General features: G+C 43.6%; 1 protein-coding gene across 2 annotated transcripts in view; it reads left to right on the forward strand.

Moving 5' to 3' along the window:
- gramd1bb (GRAM domain containing 1Bb) overlaps positions 1-13,936 on the forward strand; it is an 89,621-nt gene that overhangs the window by 67,391 nt on the left and 8,294 nt on the right. The window contains exons 9-20 of one of the 2 annotated variants that reach the window (XM_086035305.1): positions 708-731; positions 7,501-7,585; positions 8,002-8,105; positions 8,660-8,755; positions 9,011-9,091; positions 9,600-9,715; positions 10,582-10,744; positions 10,899-11,094; positions 11,707-11,850; positions 12,662-12,780; positions 12,850-12,992; positions 13,089-13,192. In XM_086035305.1, the coding sequence (XP_085891431.1) occupies positions 708-731; positions 7,501-7,585; positions 8,002-8,105; positions 8,660-8,755; positions 9,011-9,091; positions 9,600-9,715; positions 10,582-10,744; positions 10,899-11,094; positions 11,707-11,850; positions 12,662-12,780; positions 12,850-12,992; positions 13,089-13,192 (1,375 nt within the window). The remainder of the gene's footprint in view (positions 1-707; positions 732-7,500; positions 7,586-8,001; positions 8,106-8,659; positions 8,756-9,010; positions 9,092-9,599; positions 9,716-10,581; positions 10,745-10,898; positions 11,095-11,706; positions 11,851-12,661; positions 12,781-12,849; positions 12,993-13,088; positions 13,193-13,936) is intronic. The other variant, XM_086035306.1, reaches the window with a different exon arrangement.

Raw genomic sequence — 13,936 nt, forward strand, 5'->3', positions numbered from 1 at the left:
GATTACATTTCAGATCATCACGAAAAATGACAGGTGACGGAACAGCAAAATTTTTGTAAAATGCCCACCTCTGTTGTTTTCATGGACGTATCGCTCCACTCGACATGATTCGCATAGAATCAATCAAAATAGAATCAGTGTGTGTGTGTGTGTGAGAGTGAGTGTCACATTCCACTTTGCCTGTTAAAAGATTTTTGTGAAACCAAAAATAGACAAAGTGTGTCACAGTGGGTTTACTCAAGAACAGTCATTCAAGAATTGGGACACATGTTATGTTTCAAGTTCTCCATGACTCTTATTACTTCCTTACCAAGACCATGTGGACATTTCTGACTCAAACTTTGATGCAATATCTCAAACATGGTCCACTGCAATGAAAAACATATATCGCAATTAGCGGTTTGGATAATAGATGGATGGATTGATAATAAATTAAAAAGGCCGAATTGAGTCGCAGTTTTTTATCATACCACCAGGTGGTGGACTAACCCAGTTTGTAAAACAGGAACGGCAATCCCAAATCCTCCCTTGACACACTTTTTGGACTGCCTGTTGTTTTGATTAAGCCCACACAAGCCACGAGAATAGGAATGCTGGAATTCATTCCACGTCTTTGAACCTTGCCCCCCAAAAAGTGTTGTTTGAACCTAGTCCCTATTGTTATTGTTGTTATTATTATCCCCTGTGTGTGTACACTCTCTCCCCAGCATGAACGACAACACATCATGAGAGTAAGCATGACTTGTATTCTTTTGCTCACTCTGGCCTGTCAGACTGGTGGCATGATATGTCCTGCCAGTCTGTTTGTCATTTCATTTAACGAGTGCTGTTCCCACCTCACTGCAATGTCAAATTGCACATTTATATACTGTGTATATATATATATATCATTAACAAAGTTTCAAATGCCCAATAATTGTTGCTTAAAAGGTGATGTCAAAACGTGTTCACGGTAGGCATTAAAATCTGGATTGGGAAGTGTTAATTTAAATGTCTGTTTCTGACATCTAATTCTGGTATGCAACAGGTGGCAACAGAAGCTCTCACTGTACTAAACAAATCCATCAATAGGGGGCTACGGGCAAGATTTGAATGCCTTTACATTTCATAGCAATGGAGCATGAGGCTGAAAGTTTCTGTGTCCAAATTAAGACAAGAGACTGGGACGTTTTTGTTTTTGCCACAGGAGTGGACCCTGAAAAGGGAACAACGCAAACATGGCTTTGCCCAAAAAGCCCCAACAGATTCTTTAATAACTCGCCAGTGCACTGGATTGCAAGCATGCTACTCACATCTGCTCTACTAATGTCAGAATAACAATTAGTAGTCTAGAGTTGACTTAGATGACATTATTAACAATCCACTTTAACAACTACCCTTTATGGGAGGGATGCTCATTGTCTTTGCGTATAAATAATTAGTTGGCAACATTGCAAAAAATCACATCAGTTCTGTTATAGTTACTATATGTCCCTGAATTCATTTAAACATCTATTCTATGTATGAATAGCCAGAACAGTTGACTGATTTGCACATACGCCTCACAGTGCAGGGCATAAAATGGTTGGATGGGTGGATCTATTTGTATGCCTCCATTGTCCAAAACTATATGACGGTTCCGCCTCCAGGAATAAATGACCACTGCCGAGTGCAAGAGCGATTGCTTTGGTTTGCATTTTTTGGTTGTTTCATTTTTTTTTTATTATGTAGGATTTTGTTTTATTTTTACATTTTGGGGAGGAGGATTCCACAAAACCTTGTGAAAGGTCACAAGAAGCTTGATTATAATTCAATGTTGCAAATTAAGAGTCCAGTCTAGTGCGATGTGGAGAAAATCTATCATGATGGGCTCAGCCAATCATCTCAGTCCCCACCATCACCGCGATCACACCAACAGGCAGCCGCAACACGCCATCGGAGGGCCCCCGGCCTCGCGCCGAACGAATTGGAATATGCTCGTTTTCTCAGTTAGCGCTCTTGTATGCGCATGTGCGGAGAGGCATGCAACAGGGGGCGTGACTGGCTGCCCTGTATGTCAATCAAGTGACAAATTTCACAACAGATGACAGGAGGGAGCCTAGGTTTTTTTTTTTTTGTTTTGTTTTGGGGATTTTTTTCCTAATGCCATACGATCGACCGGCACCCCCTTTGCCAGCTACTGGAAATTTTTTGCCAGCCAAAGAGGAAAAGGACTATCCGGATTGTTATCAGCGCAAAGTTGAAAAGCCAGCAACTATGAACTTGCAAGCATCAACCCCTGAACGCCTAGAAAGCATTATCTACGGACTCCCAAATGAAATGCAGCTTCAACAGAACCTTGCTTCTACAGATCCTTTGGAGAGTGAGAAAGCTTTACCTGTACCGACTTCAGTTTGTCGATGATCCTAATCTTCCACTCGAAGTATTTCAACAACAAAGGCCAACATGTGGCTAAGATGATGGCCAGTCCTGAAACGAAATAGAAAGAAGGTACCGTATGCTGACTTTTGGGATACCCTGTATAATAAAACAGAAATGAGCAACCTTTTGTGCTGGTGCTCTAATAGTCCGTAAAAAAAAAAAAAAAAAAGGGTCATAATTACAGGCTCAATATTGTACACAACTTATATATATTTTCTAGTCTATAAAACCGACTGACTGGGATTGGAAGCTACACACCACATAGAGTACAAGTGTGAATATAATAAGAGACCGATTCATTTGTGATTTGATTCTTTTTTTTTTCTCCTGAGGTTTTTGGGATGTTATCCAAACACCGCGATTTAATGAATACCACAACAAGGCCTGTTTTTCTTGATTAAAATCATGTCTGTGCGTCCACCCCACGTCAACAGCAACCTGTAACAGCAACGACGCCGTGATTATTTGGATTTCGAGTTGTCCTTGAGTGAGTTCTGAGAATCTAAAAGGCTCCATTCGTCAGCACGAGCTTTGTGCGAATCCTTCCGCCGCAGCTCTCCACTCAGGCTGCACAAACAAGAGGGAATACATTGACAAAACAGGGTGGGGAGCGCATGGGGTTGTTATTCACAACAGCAGAAGAGCTGCTCAGGCGGCCAAAAAGAGATGCAAGCGTGCAAGCGGTTTTCCTCGTTTCCCCATCGGTATCGACTCTGACACCCACCCGCGTTGCTGGCGCCGTTGCGTAATCGTCAAATGGACTTGAGTCAAATATTAATGAAATAAAAAGGATGAGCTTATCAGCCCCCTCGCCCTTAAAATGACTCAAACGCCACCCTGGTTTACGGTACCAGCCTCTTCCATCCCGCTGTGTTTGTACAGGGTGTTAATAGTTAACCATATCTATAAATACCGTCTCTCGCTGACTACCTACACACTGCTTTGGTGCAACAATGACCTCGTTCTTCACTTGATTTATTGGAGGCCAATGAGTTGAATGATCTCGAAATAAAGGGCCACTCAGAGCCGTGGCGCCGCAAGTCATCTCCAAGGAAAACTTATTCGGTCAGCCTGAGTGCCACTGCCATTTTTAACCACGTGCTTTTTTTTTTTTTTTTTTTAAATGTGAATAAGCAGCACTTTACCATCGGTTTGTGCCACTACGATTTCGGTCCGCAGAGAGTGGTTAAAGGGGAACAGCGGGAAGTCCTTGGAATGAAGGGGTAGACTCGCACTGCCGTGGCCTCCACCAGCATGCTTGGCCTCCTGGATTCTTGTCAATATTTTTAGTCAAGTGTTGCAGGAGGCTGTGCGTGCCAATGTATGCGGCGCGCCATCAAAATAGAATGCCGCAACCTTTGCATCTTTCCGGCCCACTGAGAGGTAACCTTAGGGGATCGTATGGCGTGTGCGCATGAGTGGCCTCGCACGTACATTTCAATTTTCAATTTCACGTTCTGTAAAAATAAGTCTGCGAATTTGCCACTCTTGCTTAGCTGAGATCTTAGACAAGCGATTGATGCTCTGCGGTGTCCTGCGTGACAGTGGTGAGGTATCTGGAATCGTTTTTGAGGCATAGTTGGGTCAAATTCAACCCAAAAATATTCTTCGCAATATGTTCTATGCGCCTTCACTCGTCTAAACATGGCATTCTGATTATTATTGTGTTTGCGGAATAGGAGTCAAGCAGCAAAATCCACCCGTTTTTAGCCATCCCTGGGCGTGGCCATTTCGTCACTTCTGTTGATTGAAAATGACATCACAGTTGCTCAGGGCTCAGGTAACGACCAACACAGTTCACCTGTTTTCTAAAGCTGAGCCATGATTAGTCGTAACCTGAACCCTGAGCGACTGTGATGTCATTCTCAGTCGACAGCAAGTGACAAAATGGCCGCCGGCTGAGATGGAGAAAAACGTGTGGATTTGACTGCTTAACTCATATTCCACAAACAGAATATCAATCAGAATGCCGTGTTTTTAGAATAGTGGGGCTGCGTAGAACATATTCTTGTCAAGAAAAATTTCAGCTTGACTTCCTCTTAAATGTAAAACCTCAATTGCAGAAGTTCTACCGCACAGTGACGTATTCACAACTGTTCTCGACCTTAATTCGTTTGTTTCATCGGCTCAACATTGTCGGGGGGGGGGGGGGAATTAATTCCAGTTTCCCGTTTTATCATACGTTACACCGGCTTTGTTGTTCTGCGGCCCAGTTCCGAATGTGTCATGATTGATGGTGTTGTTTTGCATTCAGAGGTAACTGGAGGTTATGCTCACATCTGTTCTCTGTAACTCAATCACTTGGCCAGACTCAACAGTCCCGGCAACAGACTTCAAATTTCACGTTTTCTCTAAACATCCTCAACTATGTCCAAACCCTCGGGTCATTCTTCCACTTTTTTGACGTGCTTGATTCTGTTGGCTTATAAACTGGCTAATTGCGAGGCTCTCAGACCTGGGCAGCACCGCACACAACTTGCACACTTCCTTTGGAATAAGAGAGAGGAGTGAGTGGTGTGAGTGGGGAGGTGGGTGCTTCTGCCATGATAATAAAGGACTTGTTGCTCGGGGTTACTCGAGGGCAACGGCCGTAACTCCTCTCCCTGTGTGTGTGTAAAAGGAAGAGAGAGAGAGAGAGAGAGAGACAAGGCTCATGTGGTTGAAGTGTGCCTGTGTGTCCAATGCTCAACATTGACAAGGAGCAGCAACTCAAAACACAGAACTGGGCGGACATTCACCAGCCACTCTTTACTTTTACCAGTCGCTGAGGAGCAGCTTCAACATCAGCGGCGGGGGTGGGGAGGGGGGGGGGTTGTCTGCGTCAGGCAGGATATTTTCTTCAATCCATGAGACACAAAGGATCGAACATGGAACTGGATGAGGATCGTTTGATGTCGGATTGGGAGGCCGTGCTGGAGCTGGATGAGGCCCTGGCAGGGTGGCTTCTGCAGGGTCCAGCAAGAGGGGAGTGGGGGTGGGAGTGGGGCTGGGCCACCTCAGACCTTCAGGAACCTGAGTGGAACTCTGAGGAGATCCCCGCAGTAAGTCCTCCTCCCCTTTGTAAAATAAGCCATGTTTGTGGGGAACTGGTGATTTCGAAAAGATTCATTCGGCTGTAGAAGGAGCAAAATCAGGCGAGTGAGTACTGTATGCTGCTGGTAATAAATACATAAATAAAGCACTGGCCTTGTTGTGACTCGTTGATATTCGAGCGCTCAAAGAGCTCTGTTGTCTGGCCTCTTCACGGGCCGGTTGTTCGTTTGCATACAGCACGCAAAAAAAGTACATATTTTAAGATTCAAATTGGCATGTCAATGGAGACGTTCTTTTCCCACCGGCCTGAATGCAAAGGAATATATTATTTTGGGTTCCAGTATACATCTAGTTACTGGGAGGGCAGCTATTGTTTTTGCTCAAGGTTTCCTGTTGAAGGAAAACATCTGGCACAGACCGCGAGAGACGTTGCTCTGGCACACGTTTGGAGATGTCTTGCGGAGCATCCTCCTTCTGTAAAGAATGATCTTGTCTGATCAAACAAAATGACTTGGTTGATTAAAAAAAAAAAAAAAAAAAAGAGAGGGATAATTTGTACACTTGTTTCGAGGTTAATCAGTCTGTTTTCAAGATATAGTCATAACTACAGCCATTTTACAAAATTTTGCTGGGCCAGGGTACCTGTCCGTCATTAGTCAGTCTGACGTTTTTCGCGATGTACCAAATTGTTATCGTCAGTTGGTCGGTCCATCAGTCGGCCCATCAGTTAAGTCCGTCAATCGGTCACCCCCAAAAAAAATGTGAACGAACCGTCACTGACGGAGGCGGGTAGTGACGATTACTCCACCGGACGAAAAATTCACTTCAGTCAGTGCTTAGTCCCTCATTTAAAAAAAAAAAAAAAGCGTCCCATCATTCATCAATCGTCAGCAGAACATCCCTCCGTCAATCTGATGGAATGCCCATCTCTGGCCATACATAGCATTAGTTACACCTGCACAATGGAATGAAATCCAATATAGTAGACTACACAAGAGTGTTATGGGAATTGTGGTTAGTCGTGTCAAACTGTTGGATACAGAGGCACGACTCACGAAATTCCCCAAATACTATTTTGTCTAACAGCTCAATCAAACAACCCAAATTAAACAAACACCTCACAGACAGTCACACAAGCAGCTTTGATATATTTGTAGGCAGATTTTCAAACAACCCTTGTATTGGATGATTTGTGCAGGTGTGGCTAATAGGGATGTCACGATATCCAAATGTCACAATACGATAATTATCACGATGTTGTGGGGAGGTTGGCGATGTTAAAAGCTCACGATACTGTATAAAAGCTCTGATATTGTAAAAAAAAAAAAAAAAAAAAAAACATCACAATATTCTGTTTTTTTACATCACAGCATTCACAAAGAAATAGATGACCTACAATGACCGAGCACCTAATATTGAGGCACTTACTTTGTGAGGGAATTCAAATGTATTATGTCCCCCTTTATCTAGTGATTAGTGTGGGTCTTAAACATCTATCCATCCATTATAGGTGGCAAAAAATTGTATCAAATTAAACTGCACTAATAAACTAACCACAAGAGGAGGCTGGAACTAAACAAATGGAAAAAAAAAACTTGGGCTTTTCAACAGATTTGCTGCTATTAAAATCGCGACACAACGGCGACGATATAGTGTGGCAATTGTAACATCGCAATATCACGTTACTGACGACATTGTGACATCCCTAATGTTTTCGACCGTTGCGTGGTTTTCTGTGTGAGGCCAAACTGAAAATGTGACTTCTTTCAATGCGCACAGCATGTTAACTGAATGATCTGAAGTGGGCTGTTTTGGAATTGAGCTTCGACTAAGCCGCAGCTTTTCTATGTGTAACTTTGCTTGCCATTGAGTCAACGTCATGAAACGCAAGCTTGTCAAAATCCCTCACACAGGTCTCGATTATCACCGGTGGCGGTCAAGGGATTTGACAAGCTTTGTAGCCAACGAACCGAGCTGCATCACAGAGACGCTTGTGTGTGTGAACGGGCGAGCATGAAGATGTGTGTGCGGGGGCAGCAATGTGTCTCACTGTGCTCGTCCCCGCAGGTGCTGAGCCCCACATACAAGCAACGCAATGAGGACTTCAGGAAACTCTTCAAGCAGCTACCTGACACAGAGAGACTCATTGTGGGTGAGCGGACGCCAGTGAGACACAGACGCCATCTTGAAACTGTTGGCTTACACCCTCATCGGGTCACGTCTCGACCTGTTTGACGGTTATTACGCAATTTGACGTGCCTCGCAGTCCTCGTGGTCTCAAAGTCCTCGTGAAGACAGTTATTGTCTGGAAAAAAAAAAACCGAATGAACCATCAGTGACCTTGCGGTGCTAAAAAAAAAAAAAACACCAAATCTAAAAAACACATGTCCAATTTGGGATTTTTTTTTTCTTTCAATTTCACGTTAATGCGATGTCTGTCACGTGGAAACACCATTCACGTAAAAATAAGAGAATCGGACAAAATGGACATCAGTGTTTCTCACAGGACGGCGACGATATATTATATTCATATATATGCTGATAGGGTGTTATGTCTTCATGTATCAGACTATTCCTGTGCTCTGCAACGGGACATCCTACTACAGGGACGACTCTACCTCTCCGAGAACTGGATCTGTTTCTATAGCAACATATTCCGCTGGGAAACACTGGTGCGTATGCTTGTTGCCACTCCCTGGGCTCGATTCTCCTGCTCAGCGCAAGTCTGGCACGAGGCGCGGTATAAAATCCACGCAGGGGCGGGCTGGACTTGGTTTGGGAGTTTTCACAGACGCACGCAGCTGGGTGCAGTTTAAAACGGGCGTGAAACACAACACTTGATTCGCCGCCAGTAGAAGCGGCTCCTCCTGTTATCTTATGAAGGAATTATGATGACATCCGACCACGCGTCCGCAGCGATCAGAATTGGCTTGCCTGCACTTCAATCGAGTTCACCGAAATTACACTACCCGCGCTAATACTTAGATGTGGTTCCAGCAGGGGTAAATTTGATTGATTTTCAGCCACCAAATTGTCAAGTGAGAGGTGAGCCAAATGAGCAAACAAGCGCATTGCGGCTCGCGTCCGCCCGAAAATCAGGATATGTTCGTTTTTACAGTTTTGACACACAGCTGCGCTGTCTATGAATATGTAGCCCTCCGTGTTGTCATTTCATAGGAAAGGTGTGCTGTTATTTTGAGACTATTTGCACTATTTGCGTGTGCAGCTGACGGTGCGGCTAAAGGACATCTGCTCCATGACGAAAGAGAAGACTGCCCGCCTCATCCCCAACGCCATCCAGGTCTGCACTGACAATGAGAAGGTAAGGCTTTTGCTGCAAACAATTTGAGATTCAAATGAAATAACAAAATGAAACTAGTGCAAGTTACGTCTGAATGATGGGGGAAAACATTTACAGTTACATTATATGCAAATAAAGACATCAGAAAAAGAAAGGGAATTTTGTTGACTGGGTTTACAAGAGCGTAAATGTTGATTGCCACAGTATGGTCACTGGATTATGCTCTTGATGTGCTTAATTGTCGGCTCCATACTTAATGAAACATTTTCTCGGCAGCACTTTTTCACCTCTTTTGGAGCCAGAGACAGGACGTACATGATGATGTTTAGACTATGGCAGAATGCGCTGCTTGACAAGGTAAGACAGTTGAGCTGGAAACTGAGATTATGGGCTATATTGTGGTCGTCTACAACATTTTTTTGGTTTTTGTTTTTGCAGTTTAATATATGTACAGTATGTAAAAAAGATTTTAGTAATACTTCATTTTATTATTCACAATAAATCCATTAACCAAGTATTTTAACAAATAATGAACATACATTTTAATTGAACAATCATAGCCCCCAAAAAGGCAAATGTTAGGAATCTTGATCATGTCAAAAATGCTTGGTGGGCCGGTTTAAAAAAATGTGGTGGCCGTTTGTACCCCCCCAGCCCATATTTTTCACAACATGCACAATACACCATCAATGACTTACAATTCCAACCTTATTTCTCAAATCGTTAAAACATTCATAAAACTATCATTCACTCCCTTCCCCACTTGATAAAGCGACGACACTCGAATCGGGCTTTAATCTTCCACAGAAGACGTCCAAATGTGCACCCGCTTTATAATTACCGCGGCGTCCTGCTTTCCTCTCAGCCGCTGTGCCCCAAAGAGCTGTGGCACTTTGTCCATCAGTGCTACGGCAACGAACTCGGCCTGACCAGCGACGACGAGGACTACGTTCCCCCCGATGACGACTTCAACACCATGGGGTGAGTGTGGCTGCACGGTGGAGAAGTCGGTTGCTACGGCTGAAAGCAATTATCCAAATTGCCCGACGATTGATTAAAAGATCTTTAACACGGGCACAATGAAAGTATTAACAACCTCCTCCCCTGTCCTGTTCGTTTGCACTTACTTAAAGTGAAAGTCAACCCAAACATATTTATTTCAAGAATATGTTTTATGCAAGCGCACTTGTTGAAACAAGGCAATATGATTCACATGAAGTTAAGCAGCAAAATGCACCTGTTTTTAGCCATCTCAGGGGGCGGCCATTTTGTCACTCCTGTCGACTGAAAATGACATCACAGTTGCACACAATCACGGGCGACAGCAACTTTAAATGCGACAAATGTTACAGGACTCTTGATAATGTAAATGCTCCCTGGGCGAAAATAAAGAACGGTAGATGTTATGTGTAACATACACTATGTGGCTAGCAGGCCAAAGTTTGTCTTGCTCTGGAGCATTCTAATCGACCATCCATCCATCCATGCATTTGAGTAACCGCTTATCCTCATTAGTCGCAGGTGAGCTCGAGCCCATCCCACTTTGGAGGCAGACTGCCCTCCAAACCCGTCGCCAGCTAATCGCAGGCTAATCAACCACATGCTATTCGTTACCATTTGCTTTGCAAGTCTTGAGAAAGACAATGATTAACTTTAAACATGGAACTCATCAAAAAGTGAGGAAAAAAAAAAAGATCACATGTCTTAACCGCCAACTCTTTTTAATTTCCTGCCATTTTTTTTTTTTTTTTTACCGGCGCTCTCATCTGAAGATGGAATCATCTCTCGGGCGTGACTAATTCTGGGCTTAACTATATCCTAACTCTGTTGCTTTGTGGCAACTTCAGGTTCAGTGAAGAGATTCCGAATGAGGAGAATGAGATGAACAACGACAACTTGTCTAAAAGCAGTGCGGACGCCAAGCCGGAGGGGAGTCCACCTCTTCCTCACAAGAAGGTCGTCCCAAACAGCACCATCGACCGAGCGGGCAACCATGACACACCCATCACGGTAAGCTGCGTGCCACATTTCAACAACCCTCGTCAAATGATTTCATATTGTCGAGATTCCACATTCCGCCAATAAACGACCCTCTTGCGTTGTTGTTTCGCCCGCCCCCACCCCCCCCCCCACCAACACACACACACACACACACACACACAAGTTTGACCTCCCCACGGAAGATTTCACAGACTGCCAACCGGATGGCGAGCTGCTAGCTGTGCCTCTGCTGGTGGAAGAGAAGAACAACGACACCAGCGGGACTGGCGGGGGCCCCGTCCCCTCTCCCTCGCTCGACTTTAATGACAACGAGGACATCCCCACGGAGCTCAGCGACTCTTCAGAAACACACGATGAGGGTGAGTGCAAAGGACGGATTGCGCGATGTGTACGCCAGCCGTCAATGTCAAAAGGGAGCTCCAGTTTCTCGCTCTTTTTGGAAGCTTTCGGAGCATCTCTGTGGGAATTTTCTCTAATCAGCCAGAAGACCATTTGCCACGTCAGGATTCCCTGATGTCGGAACTGAGAGGGCCACCATCTGTTCACAAGAATTCATACAGACACGCACACACTCAAACTGTATTTTGATTTTAATTAGTCCCTGGAGTTATAGTTAAGCGACATTGGGTACCTTGAAAGGCGCTATGTAAATCTAAGCTATTGTTATGATTAAAAAGGGCCGGCTGGCGGGAACATGGCAAATGAGTTCTGAGGTTGGAAGTTCGAATCCGGGCTCCAGATGGATGGATGGGTCTGCTGGCTCACAATATCTACTTTAAGTTTCACACCAAACATCCGTGCATGCGTTTATGGACTTTGCTTTGTCCCACAATGTCACATGTGTGGAATTGTCCAAAATGCCTGGAAGATAAATGATTGATTCAGGTTGAGCCCAACCCTCGGTTTGCGATTGAATCGATGAAGCGAGGTGTCCTTTCGTCCTCATGCACGTTTTTGTGTGTCTGTGATAGGTGAGGTTCAGGCCTTCCACGAGGATCTGAATGGGAGGCAGCACATCAACGAGATCTACAAATTCAGTGTGGACAAGCTGTATGACATCCTCTTCACGGAGTCCCAGTTCATGAGCGATTTCATGGAGCAGCGGCGATTCTCAGGTCTGCATTCACAATATTTATTAGTAATGGGCGGGTGCCGGGGCTGCACGATATATCGAAAAAACGTCGATACCCCTGTAATGGTCTATGCAGGTTGCAAAAACATGCAATACTTTTCTTCTGGATGTGTATGCTTTTATTTAAATTTAACCACTCAGATGGAAATACAATACGATATAACTTTATTGATATAGCGCATTTCATGACAGCTACAGCTGTAACAAAGCATGTTACGCTACAATAACAAAATAGCAACAATATAGCAAGTGAAAGCAATAAATTAAATCACAAATGCGCATCGCCACCTAATAATTGGATATTATCTAGGGGAATTACAATTATTGGCCAAGAACATATTAAACTTCCTTATTTTACAGCATGAAAAAAAAAGACTTCTTTCATTAGATCATACAAATTTTCATTTCTTTGGGTACGTTTTAAATATCGCAAAAATATCGCTATAGTCAACATCCATATCGTATGTTTTTCCAATATCATGCAGCCGTAGTGAGTACCTACTGTATACCAAATATTGGTAACAAACCAAATACCGGCCTTATTTTGAGGTGTCGGGTACTGATACCAGCCACCGATACTTGAGGCAAAGAAAATCTGACACCGAGTAAGTCCTCATTATTTGGCGCTATGATGCGGAAGTCGGCGAATCATCATCTGAATCAGAAAGACACTGGTATCGGTCTGGAAAAAAAGTGGAATCGGACATCCTACCATTTATACTGTCAGGCTCCAAGATCCTCTCGTGGGTTATTAATCTATGACGTGTGTGTGTTTTCCATTTTTCTGTGTTCAGATGTGGTTTACCACCCGTGGAAGAAGGAGGAGGCCGGGAACCAGACAAGGGAGATCCTGTACACCATCTCACTGTCAAACCCTCTAGCCCCCAAAACAGCCACGGTCACTGAGACGCAGGTATGGTCAACACACAGTGTAACAAATCTAGGAAACATTCAACACTTCAATCTAAAATGCGCCTTTCAGACTCTGTACAAGGCCAGTCAGGAGAGTGAGTGTTACATCATCGACGCTGAGGTCATCACGCATGACGTCCCCTACCACGACTACTTCTACACCCTCAACCGCTACATGCTCACCCGGGTGGCCAAGAACAAGTGCCGCTTACGGTGAGGAAGACTAGCAGATCGCGCTTTATTTTCTCCTTGATTCTTGCCACCTTGTCTGAATCAGTCCGATCAGGTCCGGATCTATTTGTCCTGTAGGGTATCAACAGAGCTACGCTTCCGGAAGCAGCCATGGGGGCTGGTGAAAGGCTTCATCGAGAAAAACTTCTGGAGTGGCTTGGAGGAGAACTTTCGCCAACTCGGTAAGTTTTAGTTGTATCGTCCAAGCGCTGCAAATCAAGTTTCTCGCTGGGATGGGCGTATTGTTAATTTCCGAAGGAAATATTGGTCTTTTTCTGCAAGAAATGTCAGATCATGAACGAGAAAAGCATGCATGCATTTGGGAACTTGCAATTATTGCTTTGTCTAGTTTCTTGCTTGATTCATCTTTTTTTTTTTTTTTTTTTTTCAAAACTAAGAACACGATCACACTTAAAGATTTTCATCCATTTCTCATTGAACACAAGAGTATTTTTTTTCCGAATTTTGCTGACGGTTAGGTTGACTTCTTGTCAAAAAGATTTTTTTTAATTCGTGTGTACTCAATTTTGGGGCAAAATTAATTTGATAATGGAAATGAAGTAATAGAAGAAAAAACATTTTGTGTGTGCACACTGAGAAATCTCATTTGTTAGCAATGTTGTATTGAGTATTTTGTAATATAGTATGCCATGGAAAATGTTGATTCTGAAAAGAAACTCGATGTTTCCTCAATAATATTGAGCACTACTTTATATGGTTTGAAAGTTCCATGGCAAAATTCTAAAACTTGTAACGCCAAAACAAGAACTCTGTTCATTTATAACAATACCAGAGCAGATGTCTGAAAGGTAAGGACAAGTTTGGGGGGGTTTTCCAGTCTGCTGGGGGAGACATTCAATTGATCCTGATTAAATATATATTTTAGTGGGGTTTTTTTCAGTATCAAAACGAGAACCTAATTTATA

The sequence above is a fragment of the Filicampus tigris genome, chromosome 7 (genome assembly GCF_054856515.1).
Source record: "Filicampus tigris isolate MCC_2025a chromosome 7, RoL_Ftig_1.0, whole genome shotgun sequence".
Taxonomy (NCBI): Eukaryota; Metazoa; Chordata; class Actinopteri; order Syngnathiformes; family Syngnathidae; genus Filicampus; species Filicampus tigris.